Raw genomic sequence first — 17,393 nt, 5'->3', positions numbered from 1 at the left:
TCAGGGAAAATGTTACAGCGGTACTCAGGCAGGATAGATTAGGGAGCTTGTCTACAGAGGCCCTATGGGTGGAGCTGAGAAACAGGAAAGGTATGACCACATTAATGGGCTTGTATTATAGACCACCCAATAGTCAGCGAGAATTGGAGGAGCAAATCAGCGGAGAGATAGCTAACAACTGCAAGAAACACAAAGTTGTGATAGTAGGGGATTTTAATTTTCCACATATAGATTGGGACTCGCATACTGTTAAAGGTTTAGACGGGGTAGAGTTTGTAAAATGTGTTCAGGAGAATTTTCTACATCAGTATATAGAGGTGCCAACTAGAGAGGATGCGATATTGGATCTCCTATTGGGAAATGAGTTAGGGCAGGTGATGGATGTGAGTGTGAGGGAACACTTTGGATCCAGTGATCATAATGCCATTAGTTTCAACCTGATCGTGGATAAGGATAGATCTGGTCCTCGGGTTGAAGTTCTGAACTGGAAAAAGGCCAAATTTGATGAAATGAGAAGGGATCTGGGAAGTGTGGATTGGCACAGGCTGTTCTCTGGTAAGGATGTAAATGGAAAGTGGGAGGCCTTCAAAGGAGAAATTTTGAGAGTGCAGAGTTTGTATGTTCCTGTCAGGATTAAAGGCAAAGTAAATAGGAATAAGGAACCTTGGTTCTCGAGGGAGATTGTAACACTGATTAAGAGGAAGAGAGAGTTGTGTGAAATGTACAGGCAGCAAGGAACACATCAGATGCTCGAGGAGTATAAAAAGCGCAAGAAGCTACTTAAGAGGGAAATCAGGAGGGCTAAAAGGAGACATGAGGTTGCTTTGGCAGACAGAGTGAAGGAAAATCCAAAGAGCTTCTATAGGTATGTTAGGAGCAAAAGGATAGTGAGGGATAAAATTGGTCCTCTTGAAGACCAGAGTGGTAGACTGTGTATGGAACCAAAAGAGATGGGGGAGATACTAAATGGTTTTTTTGCATCCGTATTTACTGAGAAAATGGGCATGGAGTCGACGGACATAGGGCAAACTGGTAGGGAGGTCATGGAACCTTTACAGATTAAAGGGGAGGAGGTGCTCGCTGTCTTGAGGCAAATCAGAGTGGATAAATCCCCAGGACCAGACAGGGTATTCCCACGGACCTTGAGGGAAGCTCGTGTTGAACTTGCAGGGGCCCTGGCAGACATATTTAAAATGTCAGTATTCACGGGGGAGGTGCCGGATGTTTGGAGGGTGGCTCATGTTGTTCCGTTGTTTAAAAAAGGTTCCAAAAGAAATCCGGGAAATTATCGGCCAGTAAGTTTGACATCGGTGGTGGGCAAGTTATTGGAAGGTGTGATAAGGGATAGGATCTACAAATATTTGGATAGACAGGGACTTATTAGGGAGAGTCAACATGGCTTTGTGCGTGGTAGGTCATGTTTGACCAATCTATTAGAGTTTTTCGAGGAGGTTACCAGGAAAGTGGATGAAGGGAAGGCGGTGGATGTTGTCTACCTGGATTTCAGCAAGGCCTTTGACAAGGTCCCTCATGGGAGGTTAGTTAGCAAGGTTCAGTCGCTGGGTATACATGGGGAGGTAGTAAATTGGATAAGACACTGGCTCAATGGAAGAAGCAAGAGAGTGGTTGTGGAGGATTGTTTCTCTGAGTGGAGGCCTGTGACTAGTGGTGTGCCGCAGGGATCGGTGTTGGGTCCATTGTTGTTTGTCATCTATATCAATGATCTGGATGATAATGTGGTAAATTGGATCAGCAAGTTTGCTGATGATACAAAGATTGGAGGTGTCGTGGACAGTGAGGAAGGTTTTCAAAGCTTGCAGAGGGATTTGGACCAACTAGAAAAATGGGCTGAAAAATGGCAAATGGAATTTAACGCAGACAAGTGTGAGATATTGCACTTTGGAAGGACAAACCAAAGAAGAACGTACTCGGTAAATGGTAGGACTCTGAAGAGTGCAGTTGAACAGAGGGATCTGGGAATACAGGTACAGAGTTCCCTAAAAGTGACGTCACAGGTGGATAGGGTCATAAAGAGTGCCTTTGGTACATTGCCCTTTATAAATCGGAGTATCGAGTATAAAAGTTGGAGTGTTATGGTAAGGTTACATAAGGCATTGGTGAGGCCGAATTTGGAGTATTGTGTACAGTTTTGGTCACCTAGTTACAGGAAGGATGTAAATAAGATTGAAAGAGTGCAGAGAAGGTTCACAAGGATGTTGCCGGGACTTGAGAAGCTGAGTTACAGAGAGAGATTGAATATGTTGGGACTTTATTCCCTGGAGCGTAGAAGATTGAGGGGAGATTTGATAGAGGTGTATAAGAGTTTGATGGGTATAGATAGAGTGAATGCAAGCAGGCTTTTTCCGCTGAGGCTAGGGGAGAAAAAAACCAGAGGGCATGGGTTAAGGGTGAAAGGAGAAAAGTTTAGAGGGAATATTAGGGGGGGCTTCTTCACGCAGAGAGTGGTGGGAGTGTGGAATGAGCTGCCGGATAAAGTGGTAAATGCGGGGTCACTTTTAACATTTAAGAAAAACTTGGACGGGTTCATGGATGAGAGGGGTGTGGAGGGATATGGTCCAAGTGCAGGTCAGTGGGACTAGGCATAAAGTGGTTCGGCACAGACAAGAAGGGCCAAAAGGCCTGTTTCTGAGCTGTAATTTTCTATGGTTCTATGGTTCTATGTATGAGGCAGATTTTTTACACAGAGGGTGGTGGGTGCCTGGAATCTGTTGCCGGGGGAGGTAGTGGAAGCGGATACGGTAGTGACTTTTAAGGGGCGTCTTGACAAGTACATGAATAGGATGGGAATAGAGGGATACGGTCCCCGGAAGGGTAGGGGGTTTTAGTTCAGTCGGGCAGCATGGTCGGTGCAGGCTTGGAGGGCTGAAGGGCCTGTTCCTGTGCTGTAAGTTTCTTTTGTTCTTTGTCACGTTGTACTAATGGCAAATAGTTAACAGTTGATGGAGAATCTCTTTACCATGGATGTAACGGTGCAACTTGCAGAGAGATGATGTCTCGACATCCAGCTCCCAAGGCCCAAATGACTTCATGGCCAACCGGGTCAGTTGAACTCCTGAAAATGTAAGATAAAGATTAGTTAAAACAAACTGGAAAGAATATAAATCACTGTCAGACTTTGCAATAGCAATCTCCAGCACCAAATTTTCCTGTCGTTTCTAATCGTAAGTTTATTCATTAGTGTCACAAGTAAGCTAACATTAATACTGCAATGAACAATGAACTGCAATGAACAATGAACACTTTCTGGGGAAGGTGGGACCTGTACCAACAGGACGGGGTGCACCTGAACCAGAAGGGCACCAATATCCTGGGAGGGAAATTTGCTACGGCTCTTCGGGGGGAATTTAAACTAATTTGTCAGGGGGATGGGAAAAAGAGTTGCAGTCCAGAGGTCAGTGAGTGTAGTGAGGTACTGGGAAGGGTATCATGGTCAAAGGTGGGTACCAGCAGACAAGAAGGTGGGTTGAAGTGTGTCTACTTCAATGCAAGGAGCATCCGAAATAAGGGGCGTGGATTGGCACTTGGGACTACGATGTTGTGGCCATTACGGAGACATGGGTAGAACAGGGACAGGAATGGTTGTTGGAAGTTCCGGGGTATAGATGTTTCAGTAAGTGTAGGGTAGCTGGTAAAAGAGGTGGAGGAATGGCACTGTTAATCAAGGAGAGTGTAACGGCTGCAGAAAGGCATTTCGAAGGGGATCTGCCTACAGAGGTAATATGGGCTGAGGTTAGGAATGGGAAAGGAGCAGTCACGTTGTTAGGAGTTTACTATAGGCCCCCAAATAGTAATAGAGATGTGGAGGAAGAAATTGCTAAGCAGATTATGGATAGGTGTGGAGGTCACAGGGTAGTTGTCATGGGGGACTTTAACCTTCCAAATATTGATTGGAACCTTTATAGGTCGAATAGTTCGGATGGGGCAGTTTTTGTGCAGTGTGTGCAGGAGGGGTTCCTGACACAATATGTGGATAAGCCGACAAGAGGTGGGGCCACATTGGATTTGGTAATGGGAAATGAGCCGGGCCAAGTGTTGGATTTGGTTGTGGGAGAGCACTTTGGAGATAGTGACCACAATTCGGTGTCTTTTGTTATTGCAATGGAGAGGGAGAGGGCCGGACGGCAGGGCATAGTTTACAACTGGGGGAGAGGTAATTATGATGCAATCAGGCGGGAATTAGGAAGCATAGGATGGGAACAAAAATTGTCAGGCAAAGGCACTAATGATAAGTGGAACTTTTTCAAGGAACAAATACTGTGTGTCCTTGATAGATATGTCCCTGCCAGGCAGAGAGGAAATGGCCGAGTGAGGGAACCATGGTTCACAAAAGAGGTGGAATGTCTTGTCAAGAGGAAGAAGGAAGCGTATGTTAGGTTGAGAAAACAAGGTTCAGTTGGCTCGATGGAGGGTTACAAGTTAGCAAGAAATGAGCTGAAAAAAGGGCTTAGGAGAGCTAGGAGGGGGCATGAGAAGTCCTTGGCGGGTCGGATCAAGGAAAACCCCAAGGCTTTTTAATCTTATGTGAGGAATAAAAGAATGACCAGGGTGAGGCTGGGGCCGGTCAAGGATGGCAGTGGGAATTTGTGCATGGAGTCAGTAGAGATAGGAGAGGTGATGAATGAATACTTTTCTTCGGTGTTCACCAAGGAGAGGGGCCATGTTTTTGAGGAAGAGATGGTGTCACAGGCTGATAGGCTGGAGGAAGTAGATTTTGGGAGGGAAGATGTACTAGCAATTTTGAATAAACTGAAAGTTGATAAGTCCCCTGGGCCTCATAGAACAGTACAGCACAGAACAGGCCCTTCGGCCCACGATGTTGTGCCGAGCTTTATCTGAAACCAAGATCAAGCTATCCCACTCCCTATCATCCTGGTGTGCTCCATGTGCCTGTCCAATAACCGCTTAAATGTTTCTAAAGTGTCTGACTCCACTATCACTGCAGGCAGTCCATTCCACACCCCAACCACTCTCTGCGTAAAGAACCTACCTCTGATATCCGTCCTGTATCTCCCACCACGAACCCTATAGTTATGCCCCCTTGTAATAGCTCCATCCACCCGAGGAAATAGTCTTTGAACGTTCACTCTATCTATCCCCTTCATCATTTTATACACCTCTATTAAGTCTCCCCTCAGCCTCCTCCGCTCCAGAGAGAACAGCCCTAGCTCCCTCAACCTTTCCTCATATGACCTACCCTCCAAACCAGGCAGCATCCTGGTAAATCTCCTCTGCACTCTTTCCAGCGCTTCCACATCCTTCTTATAGTGAGGTGACCAGAACTGCACATAATATTCCAAATGTGGTCTCACCAAGGTCCTGTACAGTTGCAGCATAACCCCACGGCTCTTAAACTCCAACCCCCTGTTAATAAAAGCTAACACACTATAGGCCTTCTTCACAGCTCTATCCACTTGACTGGCAACCTTTAGAGATCTGTGGATATGGACTCCAAGATCTCTCTGTTCCTCCACAGTCTTCAGAACCCTACCTTTGACCCTGTAATCCACATTTAAATTAGTCCTACCAAAATGAATCACCTCACATTTATCAGGGTTAAACTCCATTTGCCATTTTTCAGCCCAGCTTTGCATCCTATCTATGTCTCTTTGCAGCCTACAACAGCCCTCCACCTCATCCACTACTCCACCAATCTTGGTGTCATCAGCAAATTTACTGACCCACCCTTCAGCCCTTCATGAAATATATCCAAGGATTCTTTGGGAGGCAAGGGATGAGATAGCAGAGCCTTTGGCATTGATCTTTGCGTCCTCACTGTCCACGGGGGTGGTGCCAGAGGACTGGAGAGTGGCGAATGTGGTTCCTCTGTTTAATAAAGGGAATAGAAATGACCCTGGTAATTATAGGCCAGTTAGTCTTACTTCGGTGGTCGGTAAGTTGATGGAAAAGGTCCTTAGGGATAGGATTTACGACCATTTCGAAAGATGCAGCTTAATCCGGTTTAGTCAGCATGGATTTGTGAAGGGTAAGTCTTGCCTCACAAATTTGATAAAATTTTTTGAGGAGGTAACTAAGTGTGTAGATGAAGGTAGTGCAGTTGATGTCATATACATGGATTTTAGTAAGGCGTTTGATAAAGTCCTCCACGGTCGGCTTATGAAGAAAGTAAGGATGTGTGGGATAGAGGGAAGTTTGGCCGATTGGATAGGTAACTGGCTACCTAAGAGAAGACAGAGGGTGGTGGTGGATGGAAAATTTTCGGACTGGAAACCGGTTACCAGCGGAGTGCCACTGGGATCAGTGCTTGGTCCTCTGCTCTTTGTAATTTTTATAAATGACTTGGAGGAGGGGGCTGAAGGGTGGATCAGTAAATTTGCTGATGACACCAAGATTGGTGGAGTAGTGGATGAGGTCGAGGGCTGTTGTAGGCTGCAAAGAGATATATAGAACATAGAACATAGAAAGCCACAGCACAAACAGGCCCTTCGGCCCACAAGTTGCGCCGATCACATCCCCACCTCTAGGCCTATCTATAGCCCTCAATCCCATTAAATCCCATGTACTCATCCAGAAGTCTCTTAAAAGACCCCAACGAGTTTGCCTCCACCACCACCGACGTCAGCCGATTCCACTCACCCACCACCCTCTGAGTGAAAAACTTACCCCTGACATCTCCTCTGTACCTACCCCCCAGCACCTTAAACCTGTGTCCTCTCGTAGCAACCTCTTCAGCCCTTGGAAATAGCCTCTGAGAGTCTACCCTCTCCAGACCTCTCAACATCTTGTAAACCTCTATCAGGTCACCTCTCATCCTTCGTCTCTCCAGGGAGAAGAGACCAAGCTCCCTCAACCTATCCTCATAAGGCATGCCCCCCAATCCAGGCAACATCCTTGTAAATCTCCTCTGCACCCTTTCAATGGCTTCAACATCTTTCCTGTAATGAGGTGACCAGAACTGCATGCAGTACTCCAAGTGGGGTCTAACCAGGGTCCTATAAAGCTGCAGCATTATCTCCCGACTCCTAAACTCAATCCCTCGATTAATGAAGGCCAGTACGCCGTACGCCTTCTTGACCGCATCCTCCACCTGCGAGGCCGATTTAAGAGTCCTATGGACCCGGACCCCAAGGTCCTTCTGATCCTCTACACTGCTAAGATAGGATGCAGAGCTGGGCTGAAAAATGGCAAATGGAGTTTAACCCTGACAAATGCGAGGTGATTCATTTTGGTAGGACAAATTTAAATGTGAATGACAGGGTCAAAGGTAGGGTTCTGAAGAATGTGGAGGAACAGAGAGATCTTGGGGTTCATATCCATAGATCTCTGAAGGTTGCCACTCAAGTGGATAGAGCCGTGAAGAAGGCCTATAGTGTGTTGGCGTTCATTAACAGGGGGTTTGAGTTTAAGAGCCGTGGGGTTATGCTGCAACTGTACAGGACCTTGGTGAGACCACATTTGGAACATTGTGTGCAGTTCTGGTCACCTCACTACAAGAAGGATGTGGAGACACTGGAAAGAGTGCAAAGGAGATTTACCAGGATGCTGCCTGGTTTGGAGGGTAGGTCTTATGAGGAAAGGTTGAGGGAACTTGGGCTTTTCTCTTTGGAGCGGAGGCGGTTGAGAGGAGACTTGATAGAGGTTTATAAGCTGATGAGGGGGATAGATAGAGTGAACGTTCAAAGACTATTTCCTCGGGTGAATGGAGCGGTAACTAGGGGGCATAACTATAGGGTTCATGGTGGGAGATATAGGAAGGATGTCCGTGGTAGGTTTTTTACTCAGAGAGTGGTTGGGGTGTGGAATGGACTGCCTGCAGGGATAGTGGAGTCAGAAACTTTCGGAACATTTAAGAAGCTATTGGATAGGCACATGGAGTACTTCGGGATGATAGGGAGGAAATAGCTTGATCTGGGTTTCAGACAAAGCTCGGCACAACATCGTGGGCCGAAGGGCCTGTTCTGTGCTGTACTGTTCTATGTTCTAATGAAGTTACTGTGAAAATCCCCTCGTCGCCACATTCGTGCAGACTCCACACAGACAGTGACCTAAGCCGGGAATCGAACCCGGGTCCCTGGTGCTGTGAGGCAGCAGCTCTAACCACTGTGCCGAATATGAGAGATGGCTTGCAGAAAACATAAAAACTGGCTGCAAAAGCTTCTATAGATACATGAGGAGAACAAAACTGGTGAAGACAAATGTAGGTCCCTGAGAGTTAGAATCAGGTGAATTCATAGCGGGCAACAAAGAGGTAGCAGACCAGCTGAACAAATACTTTGGATCTGTCTTCACGAAGGAGGATGCAAATAACCTTCCAGAAATACCTTCCAAAAAGGGGAAAGAGGGTCTAGCACAAAGTAGGAACTAAAGGAAATCTTTCTTAGTCAGGAAATTGTATTGGGGAAATTGCTGGGATTAAAACCCAATAATTCCCCAGGGCCTGATGCTCTGCATCCCAGAGTACTTAAGGAAGTGGCCCTTGGAATGGTGGATGCATTGGTGATCATTTTCCAGCATTCCATAGACTCTGGAAAAGTTCCAGTGTATGAAGGGTAACTCATTTAACCCCACTTTTAAAAAAAGGGAGAAATAAAACGGGGAATTATAGACCGGTTAGCCTGACATCGGTGGTGGAGAAAATGCTGCAGTCAATTATTAAGGATGCAATAACTGAGCATTTGGAAAGTGGTGACAGGATCGGTCCGAGTCAGCATGGATTCCCTCAAAGGGAAATCATGCTTGATAAATCTTCTGGAATTTTTTGAGGATGTGACCAGTAGAGTGGACAAGGGTGAACCAGTGGATATTGTGTATCTGGACTTTCAAAAATCCAAAACTTCCAAAACTAGGCCACTAGTTACCTTCCTCCAACCGGAAAACTTAAGAACATAAGAAATAGGAGCAGGAGTAGGCCATCTAGCCCCTCGAGCCTGCCCCGCCATTCAATAAGATCATGGCTGATCTGACGTGGATCAGTACCACTTACCCGCCTGATCCCCATAACCCTTAATTCCCTTACCGATCAGGAATCCATCCATCCGCGCTTTAAACATATTCAGCGAGGTAGCCTCCACCACCTCAGTGGGCAGAGAATTCCAGAGATTCACCACCCTCTGGGAGAAGAAGTTCCTCCTCAACTCTGTCTTAAACCGACCCCCCTTTATTTTGAGGCTGTGTCCTCTAGTTTTAACTTCCTTACTAAGTGGAAAGAATCTCTCCGCCTCCACCCTATCCAGCCCCCGCATTATCTTATAAGTCTCCATAAGATCCCCCCTCATCCTTCTAAACTCCAACGAGTACAAACCCAATCTCCTCAGCCTCTCCTCATAATCCAAACCCCTCATCTCCGGTATCAACCTGGTGAACCTTCTCTGCACTCCCTCCAATGCCAATATATCCTTCCTCATATAAGGGGACCAATACTGCACACAGTATTCCAGCTGCGGCCTCACCAATGCCCTGTACAGGTGCATCAAGACATCCCTGCTTTTATATTCTATCCCCTTCGCAATATAGGCCAACATCCCATTTGCCTTCTTGATCACCTGTTGTACCTGCAGACTGGGCTTTTGCGTCTCATGCACAAGGACCCCCAGGTCCCTTTGCACGGTAGCATGTTTTAATTTGTTTCCATTGAGATAATAATCCCATTTGTTATTATTTCCTCCAAAGTGTATAACCTCGCATTTCTCAACGTTATACTCCATTTGCCATATCCTCGCCCACTCACTCAGACTGTCCAAATCTCTCTGCAGATCTTCTCCGTCCTCCACACGATTCACTTTTCCACTTATCTTTGTGTCGTCTGCAAACTTCGTTACCCTACACTCCGTCCCCTCCTCCAGATCATCTATATAAATGGTAAACAGTTGCGGCCCGAGTACCGATCCCTACGGCACGCCACTAGTTACCTTCCTCCAACCGGAAAAACACCCATTTATTCCGACTCTTTGCTTCCTGTCGGATAGCCAGTCCCTAATCCACTTTAACACACTACCCCCAACTCCGTGTGCCCTAATCTTCTTCAGCAGCCTTTTATGGGGCACCTTATCAAACGCCTTTTGGAAATCCAAAAACACCGCATCCACCGGTTCTCCTCCATCAACCGCCCTCGTCACATCTTCATAAAAATCCAACATGTTCGTCAAGCACGACTTTCCCCTCATGAATCCATGCTGCGTCTGATTGATCGAACCATTTCTATCCAGATGCCCTGCTATCTCCTCCTTAATAATGGATTCCAGCATTTTCCCTACTACAGACGTTAAGCTGACCGGCCTATAGTTACCCGCCTTTTGTCTCCTTCCTTTTTTAAACAGCGGCGTAACATTAGCCGTTTTCCAATCAACCGGCACTACCCCAGAATGCAACGAGTTTTGCTACATAATCACTAACGCATCCACTATTACATCTGACATTTCTTTCAATACCCTGGGATGCATTCCATCCGGACCCGGGGACTTGTCCACCTTCAGTCCCATTAGTCTACCCAGCACTGCCTCTCTGGTAACATTAATCGTATTAAGTATTTCTCCTGCTGCCAACCCTCTATCGTTAATATTTGGCAAACTATTTGTGTCCTCCACCGTGAAGACCGACACAAAAAACTTATTTAAAGACTCAGCCATATCCTCATTTCCCACTATTAACTCCCCCCTCTCGTCCTCCAAGGGTCCAACATTCACTCTAGCCACTCTATTCCTTTTTATATATTTATAAAAACTTTTACTATCATTTTTTATATTAATTGCTAGCCTAGCTTCATAGTCTATCCTTCCTTTCTTTATCGCTTTCTTAGTCTCTCTTTGTTGTTTCTTAAATTTTTCCCAATCACTTGTTTCTCCACTATTTTTGGCCACTCTGTACGCAGCTGTTTTTATTTTAATACTCTCCTTTATTTCCTTCGTTATCCACGGCTGGTTCTCCCTTTTCTTACAATCCTTGTTTTTTGCTGGAATATATTTTTGCTGAGAACTGAAAAGGATCTCCTTAAAAATCCTCCACTGTTCCTCAGCTATCCTACCTGCCAGCCTGCTCTCCCAGTCTACCTTAGCCAATTCATCCCTCATCCTATCATATTTCCCTCTGTTCAAACAGAGGACACTGGTTTGGGACCAAACTTTCTCCTCTTCCATCTGAATCAGAAATTCGACCATATGTTTAAAGCGCGGATGGATGGATTCCTGATCGGTAAGGGAATTAAGGATTATGGGGATCAGGCGGGTAAGTGGTACTGATCCACGTCAGATCAGCCATGATCTTATTGAATGGCGGGGCAGGCTCGAGGGGCTAGATGGCCTACTCCTGCTCCTATTTCTTATGTTCTTATGTTCTTATATTGTGGTCACGAGACCCAAGAGGGTCCTTCACAATAAGATCCTTAATTCTACCCACCTCGTTACACAATACCAGATCCAAAATAGCTCGTTCCCTCGTCGGTTCCGTAACATGCTGTTCAAGGAAACTATCCCGACAGCATTCTCAGAACTCTTCCTCCATTCCACCCTTACCTCACCTCGCCTATCTCTACTGACTCCATACACAAGTTCCCACTACTGTCCTTGACCGGCCCCAACCTCACCCTGGTCATTCTTTTATTCCTCACATAAGAGTAAAAAGCCTTGGGGTTTTCCTTGATCCGACCCGCCAAGGACTTCTCATGTCCCCTCCTAGCTCTCCTAAGCCCCTTTTTCAGCTCATTCCTTGCTGACTTGTAACCCTCAATGGAGCCATCTGAAGCTTGTTTCCTCATCCCTACATAAGCTTCCCTCTTCCTTTTCACAAGACATTCCACCTCTTTCCTGAACCATGGTTCCCTCACTCGGCCATTTCCTCCCTGCCTGACAGGGACATACCTATCAAGGACACCCAGTATTTGTTCCTTGAAAAAGTTCCACTTTTCATTAGTGCCTTTCCCTGACAGTTTCTGTTCCCAACTGGATAGTCACATGAGCAGCCTGGGAATGGAGGGATAGAACATAGAACATAGAACATAGAAAGCCACAGCACAAACAGGCCCTTCGGCCCACAAGTTGCGCCGATCACATCCCCACCTCTAGGCCTATCTATAGCCCTCAATCCCATTAAATCCCATGTACTCATCCAGAAGTCTCTTAAAAGACCCCAACGAGTTTGCCTCCACCACCACCGACGTCAGCCGATTCCACTCACCCACCACCCTCTGAGTGAAAAACTTACCCCTGACATCTCCTCTGTATCTACCCCCCAGCACCTTAAACCTGTGTCCTCTCGTAGCAACCATTTCAGCCCTTGGAAATAGCCTCTGAGAGTCTACCCTATCCAGACCTCTCAACATCTTGTAAACCTCTATCAGGTCACCTCTCATCCTTCGTCTCTCCAGGGAGAAGAGACCAAGCTCCCTCAACCTATCCTCATAAGGCATGCCCCCCAATCCAGGCAACATCCTTGTAAATCTCCTCTGCACCCTTTCAATGGCTTCAACATCTTTCCTGTAATGAGGTGACCAGAACTGCGCGCAGTACTCCAAGTGGGGTCTAACCAGGGTCCTATAAAGCTGCAGCATTATCTCCCGACTCCTAAACTCAATCCCTCGATTAATGAAGGCCAGTACGCCGTACGCCTTCTTGACCGCATCCTCCACCTGCGAGGCCGATTTAAGAGTCCTATGGACCCGGACCCCAAGGTCCTTCTGATCCTCTACACTGCTAAGAATGGTACCCTTCATATTATACTGCTGCTTCATCCCATTGGATCTGCCAAAATGGATCACCACACACTTATCCGGGTTGAAGTCCATCTGCCACTTCTCCGCCCAGTCTTGCATTCTATCTATGTCTCGCTGCAACTTCTGACATCCCTCCAAACTATCCACAACACCACCTACCTTGGTGTCGTCAGCAAACCTACCAACCCATCCCTCCACTTCCTCATCCAGGTCATTTATGAAAATGACAAACAGCAAGGGTCCCAGAACAGATCCCTGGGGCACTCCACTGGTCACTGACCTCCATGCAGAGAAAGACCCCTCCACAGCCACTCTCTGCCTTCTGCAGGCAAGCCAGTTCTGGATCCACAAGGCAACAGCCCCTTGGATCCCATGCCCTCTCACTTTCTCAAGAAGTCTTGCATGGGGGACCTTATCGAACGCCTTGCTGAAGTCCATATAGACCACATCCACCGCTCTTCCTTCGTCAATGTGTTTGGTCACATTTTCAAAGAACTCAACCAGGCTCGTAAGGCACGACCTGCCCTTGACAAAGCCGTGCTGACTACTTTTGATCATACTAAACTTCTCTAGATGATCATAAATCCTGTCTCTCAGGATCCTCTCCATCAACTTACCAACCACTGAGGTTAGACTCACCGGTCGGTAATTTCCCGGGCTGTCCCTGTTCCCTTTCTTGAATATAGGGACCACATCTGCAATCCTCCAATCCTCCGGAACCTCTCCCGTCTCCATCGACGATGCAAAGATCATCGCCAAAGGCTCCGCAATCTCCTCCCTCGTCTCCCACAGTAACCTGGGGTACATCCCATCCGGTCCCGGCGACTTACCAACCTTGATGCCATTCAATAGTTCCAACACATCCTCTTTCTTTATGTCCACATGCTCGATCCTTTCTGTCCACCGCAAACCAGCAGTACAACCACCCAGATCCCTTTCCACCGTGAATACCGAGGTAAAGTATTCATTAAGCAGCTCCGCCATTTCTAACGGTTCCGCACAAACTTTTCCCCCTTCACCTTTTAAGGGTCCTATGCCTTCACATCTCATCCTTTTACTCTTGACATATTTGTAGAAAGCCTTGGGATTCTCCTTAATCTTACCCGCCAAGGCCTTCTCATGACCCCTTCTCGCTCTCCTAATTTCCTTCTTAAGCTCCTTCCTACATCCCGTATACTCCTCTAAATCCTTAACACCTCCTAGCTCTCTGAACCTTCTGTACGCCTCTCTTTTCTTATTCACCAGGTTCATCACAACCTTCGTGCACCACGGTTCCCGTACCCTACCAACACCCCCCTGTCTCATCGGAACGTTGTCATGCAGAGCTCCAGACAAACATTCCTTGAAAATCCTCCACTTTCCTTCGGTACTTTTCCCCAAGAATGCCTCCTTCCAATTTACCCGTCTAATTTCCTCCCTGATGACACTGTATTTCCCTTTACTCCAGAGAAACACTTTCCTAGCCTGCCTGATCCTATCTCTTTCCAATGCTATCGTGAAGGAGATAGAATTATGATCGCTATCCCCAAGATGCTCACCCACCGAGAGATCCTCCACCTGTCCAGGTTCATTAGCCAGCACCAGATCAAGTACAGCCTCTCCTCTAGTAGGCTTATCCACATACTGTGTCAGGAAACTCTCCTGAACACACCTAACAAACTCCTCTCCATCCAAACCCCTAGCCCTAGGGATATTCCAATCTATGTTTGGGAAATTAAAATCTCCCATCACGACAACTCTGTTATTCCTACATCTCTCCAGGATCTGTTTCCCCATCTGCTCCTCAACATCTCTGTTACTATTGGGCGGCCTATAGAAAACACCCAGCAACGTTACCGACCCCTTCCTGTTCCTAACCTCCACCCACAGAGACTCCGTAGTCAATCCCAGGGGGACCAATATCCTGGCGGGAAGGTTGGCTAAGGCTACTGGAGAGACTTTAAACTAGAAAGGTTGGGGGGAGGGAATCGAAATGAGGGGACTGAGAGCGAGGAGGTTAGCTCGCAAATAGATAAGGAATGTAGACAGGGTAAGAGGGAGGTTAGACGAGTGAGGGAGAAGGGAAGTGCTCAGGCTGAAGGTCTGAGATGTGTCTATTTTAATGCCAGGAGTGTAGTGAATAAAGTGGATGAGCTTGGAGCGTGGATTGCTGCTTCGAATTGTGATGTGGTGGCCATTACGGAGACTTGGATGTCTCAGGGACAGGACTGGGTGCTTCAGGTGCCAGGTTTTAGATGTTTCAGGAAGGACAGGGAGGGAGGCAAGAGAGGGGGGGGAGTGGCACTGTTGATCAGGGATAGTGTCACGGCTGTAGAGAAGGTGGACGCCGTGGAGGGACTGACTACGGAATCTCTGTGGGTGGAGGTTAGGAATAGGAAGGGGTCGGTAACTTTGCTGGGTGTTTTCTATAGGCCGCCCAATAGTAACAGAGATGTTGAGGAGCAGATGGGGAAACAGATCCTGGAGAGATGTAGGAATAACAGAGTTGTCGTGATGGGAGATTTTAATTTCCCAAACATAGATTGGAATATCCCTAGGGCTAGGGGTTTGGATGGAGAGGAGTTTGTTAGGTGTGTCCAGGAGAGTTTCCTGACACAGTATGTGGATAAGCCTACTAGAGGAGAGGCTGTTCTTGATCTGGTGCTGGCTAATGAACCTGGACAGGTGGAGGATCTCTCGGTGGGTGAACATCTTGGGGATAGCGATCATAATTCTATCTCCTTCACGATAGCATTGGAAAGAGATAGGGTCAGGCAGGCTAGGAAAGTGTTTCTCTGGAGTAAAGGGAAATACAGTGTCATCAGGGAGGAAATTAGACGGGTAAATTGGAAGGAGGCATTCTTGGGGAAAAGTACCGAAGGAAAGTGGAGGATTTTCAAGGAATGTTTGTCTGGAGCTCTGCATGACAACGTTCCGATGAGACAGGGGGGTGTTGGTAGGGTACGGGAACCGTGGTGCACGAAGGTTGTGATGAACCTGGTAAATAAGAAAAGAGAGGCGTACAGAAGGTTCAGAGAGCTAGGAGGTGTTAAGGATTTAGAGGAGTATACGCGATGTAGGAAGGAGCTTAAGAAGGAAATTAGGAGAGCGAGAAGGGGTCATGAGAAGACCTTGGCGGGTAAGATTAAGGAGAATCCCAAGGCTTTCTACAAATATGTCAAGAGTAAAAGGATGAGATGTGAAGGCATAGGACCCTTAAAAGGTGAAGGGGGAAAAGTTTGTGCGGAACCGTTAGAAATGGCGGAGGTGCTTAATGAATACTTTACCTCGGTATTCACGGTGGAAAGGGATCTGGGTGGTTGTACTGCTGGATTGCGGAGGACAGAAAGGATCGAGCATGTGGACATAAAGAAAGAGGATGTGTTGGAACTATTGAATGGCATCAAGGTTGGTAAGTCGCCGGGACCGGATGGGATGTACCCCAGGTTACTGTGGGAGGCGAGGGAGGAGATTGCGGAGCCTTTGGCGATGATCTTTGCATCGTCGATGGAGACGGGAGAGGTTCCGGAGGATTGGAGGATTGCGGATGTGGTCCCTATATTCAAGAAAGGGAACAGGGACAGCCCGGGAAATTACCGACCGGTGAGTCTAACCTCAGTGGTTGGTAAGTTGATGGAGAGGATCCTGAGAGACAGGATTTATGATCATCTAGAGAAGTTTAGTATGATCAAAAGTAGTCAGCACGGCTTTGTCAGGGGCAGGTCGTGCCTTACGAGCCTGGTTGAGTTCTTTGAAAATGTGACCAAGCACATTGACGAAGGAAGAGCGGTGGATGTGGTCTATATGGACTTCAGCAAAGCGTTCGATAAGGTCCCCCATGCAAGACTTCTTGAGAAAGTGAGAGGGCATGGGATCCAAGGGGCTGTTGCCTTGTGGATCCAGAACTGGCTTGCCTGCAGAAGGCAGAGAGTGGCTGTGGAGGGGTCTTTCTCTGCATGGAGGTCAGTGACCAGTGGAGTGCCCCAGGGATCTGTTCTGGGACCCTTGCTGTTTGTCATTTTCATAAATGACCTGGATGAGGAAGTGGAGGGATGGGTTGGTAAGTTTGCTGACGACACCAAGGTAGGTGGTGTTGTGGATAGTTTGGAGGGATGTCAGAAGTTGCAGCGAGACATAGATAGAATGCAAGACTGGGCGGAGAAGTGGCAGATGGACTTCAACCCGGATAAGTGTGTAGTGATCCATTTTGGCAGATCCAATGGGATGGAGCAGCAGTATAAAATGAAGGGTACCATTCTTAGCAGTGTAGAGGATCAGAAGGACCTTGGGGTCCGGGTCCATAGGACTCTTAAATCGGCCTCGCAGGTGGAGGATGCGGTCAAGAAGGCGTATGGCGTACTAGCCTTCATTAATCGAGGGATTGAGTTTAGGAGTCGGGAGATAATGCTGCAGCTTTATAGGACCCTGGTTAGACCCCACTTGGAGTACTGCGCGCAGTTCTGGTCACCTCATTACAGGAAAGATGTTGAAGCCATTGAAAGGGTGCAGAGGAGATTTACAAGGATGTTGCCTGGATTGGGGGGCATGCCTTATGAGGATAGGTTGAGGGAGCTTGGTCTCTTCTCCCTGGAGAGACGAAGGATGAGAGGTGACCTGATAGAGGTTTACAAGATGTTGAGGGGTCTGGATAGGGTGGACTCTCAGAGGCTATTTCCAAGGGCTGAAATGGTTGCTACGAGAGGACACAGGTTTAAGGTGCTGGGGGGTAGGT

At 47.2% G+C, this 17,393-nt stretch overlaps 1 protein-coding gene across 1 annotated transcript in view; it reads right to left on the bottom strand.

Moving 5' to 3' along the window:
* fbxo41 (F-box protein 41) overlaps positions 1-17,393 on the bottom strand; it is a 280,638-nt gene that overhangs the window by 66,559 nt on the left and 196,686 nt on the right. Inside the window, exon 8 of the mRNA XM_078204808.1 lies at positions 2,978-3,073. Within this exon, the coding sequence (XP_078060934.1) occupies positions 2,978-3,073 (96 nt within the window). The remainder of the gene's footprint in view (positions 1-2,977; positions 3,074-17,393) is intronic.

Source organism: Mustelus asterias, unplaced genomic scaffold (genome assembly GCF_964213995.1).
Source record: "Mustelus asterias unplaced genomic scaffold, sMusAst1.hap1.1 HAP1_SCAFFOLD_458, whole genome shotgun sequence".
Taxonomy (NCBI): domain Eukaryota; kingdom Metazoa; phylum Chordata; class Chondrichthyes; order Carcharhiniformes; family Triakidae; genus Mustelus; species Mustelus asterias.
This window is presented reverse-complemented; position numbering and strand designations above follow the sequence as displayed.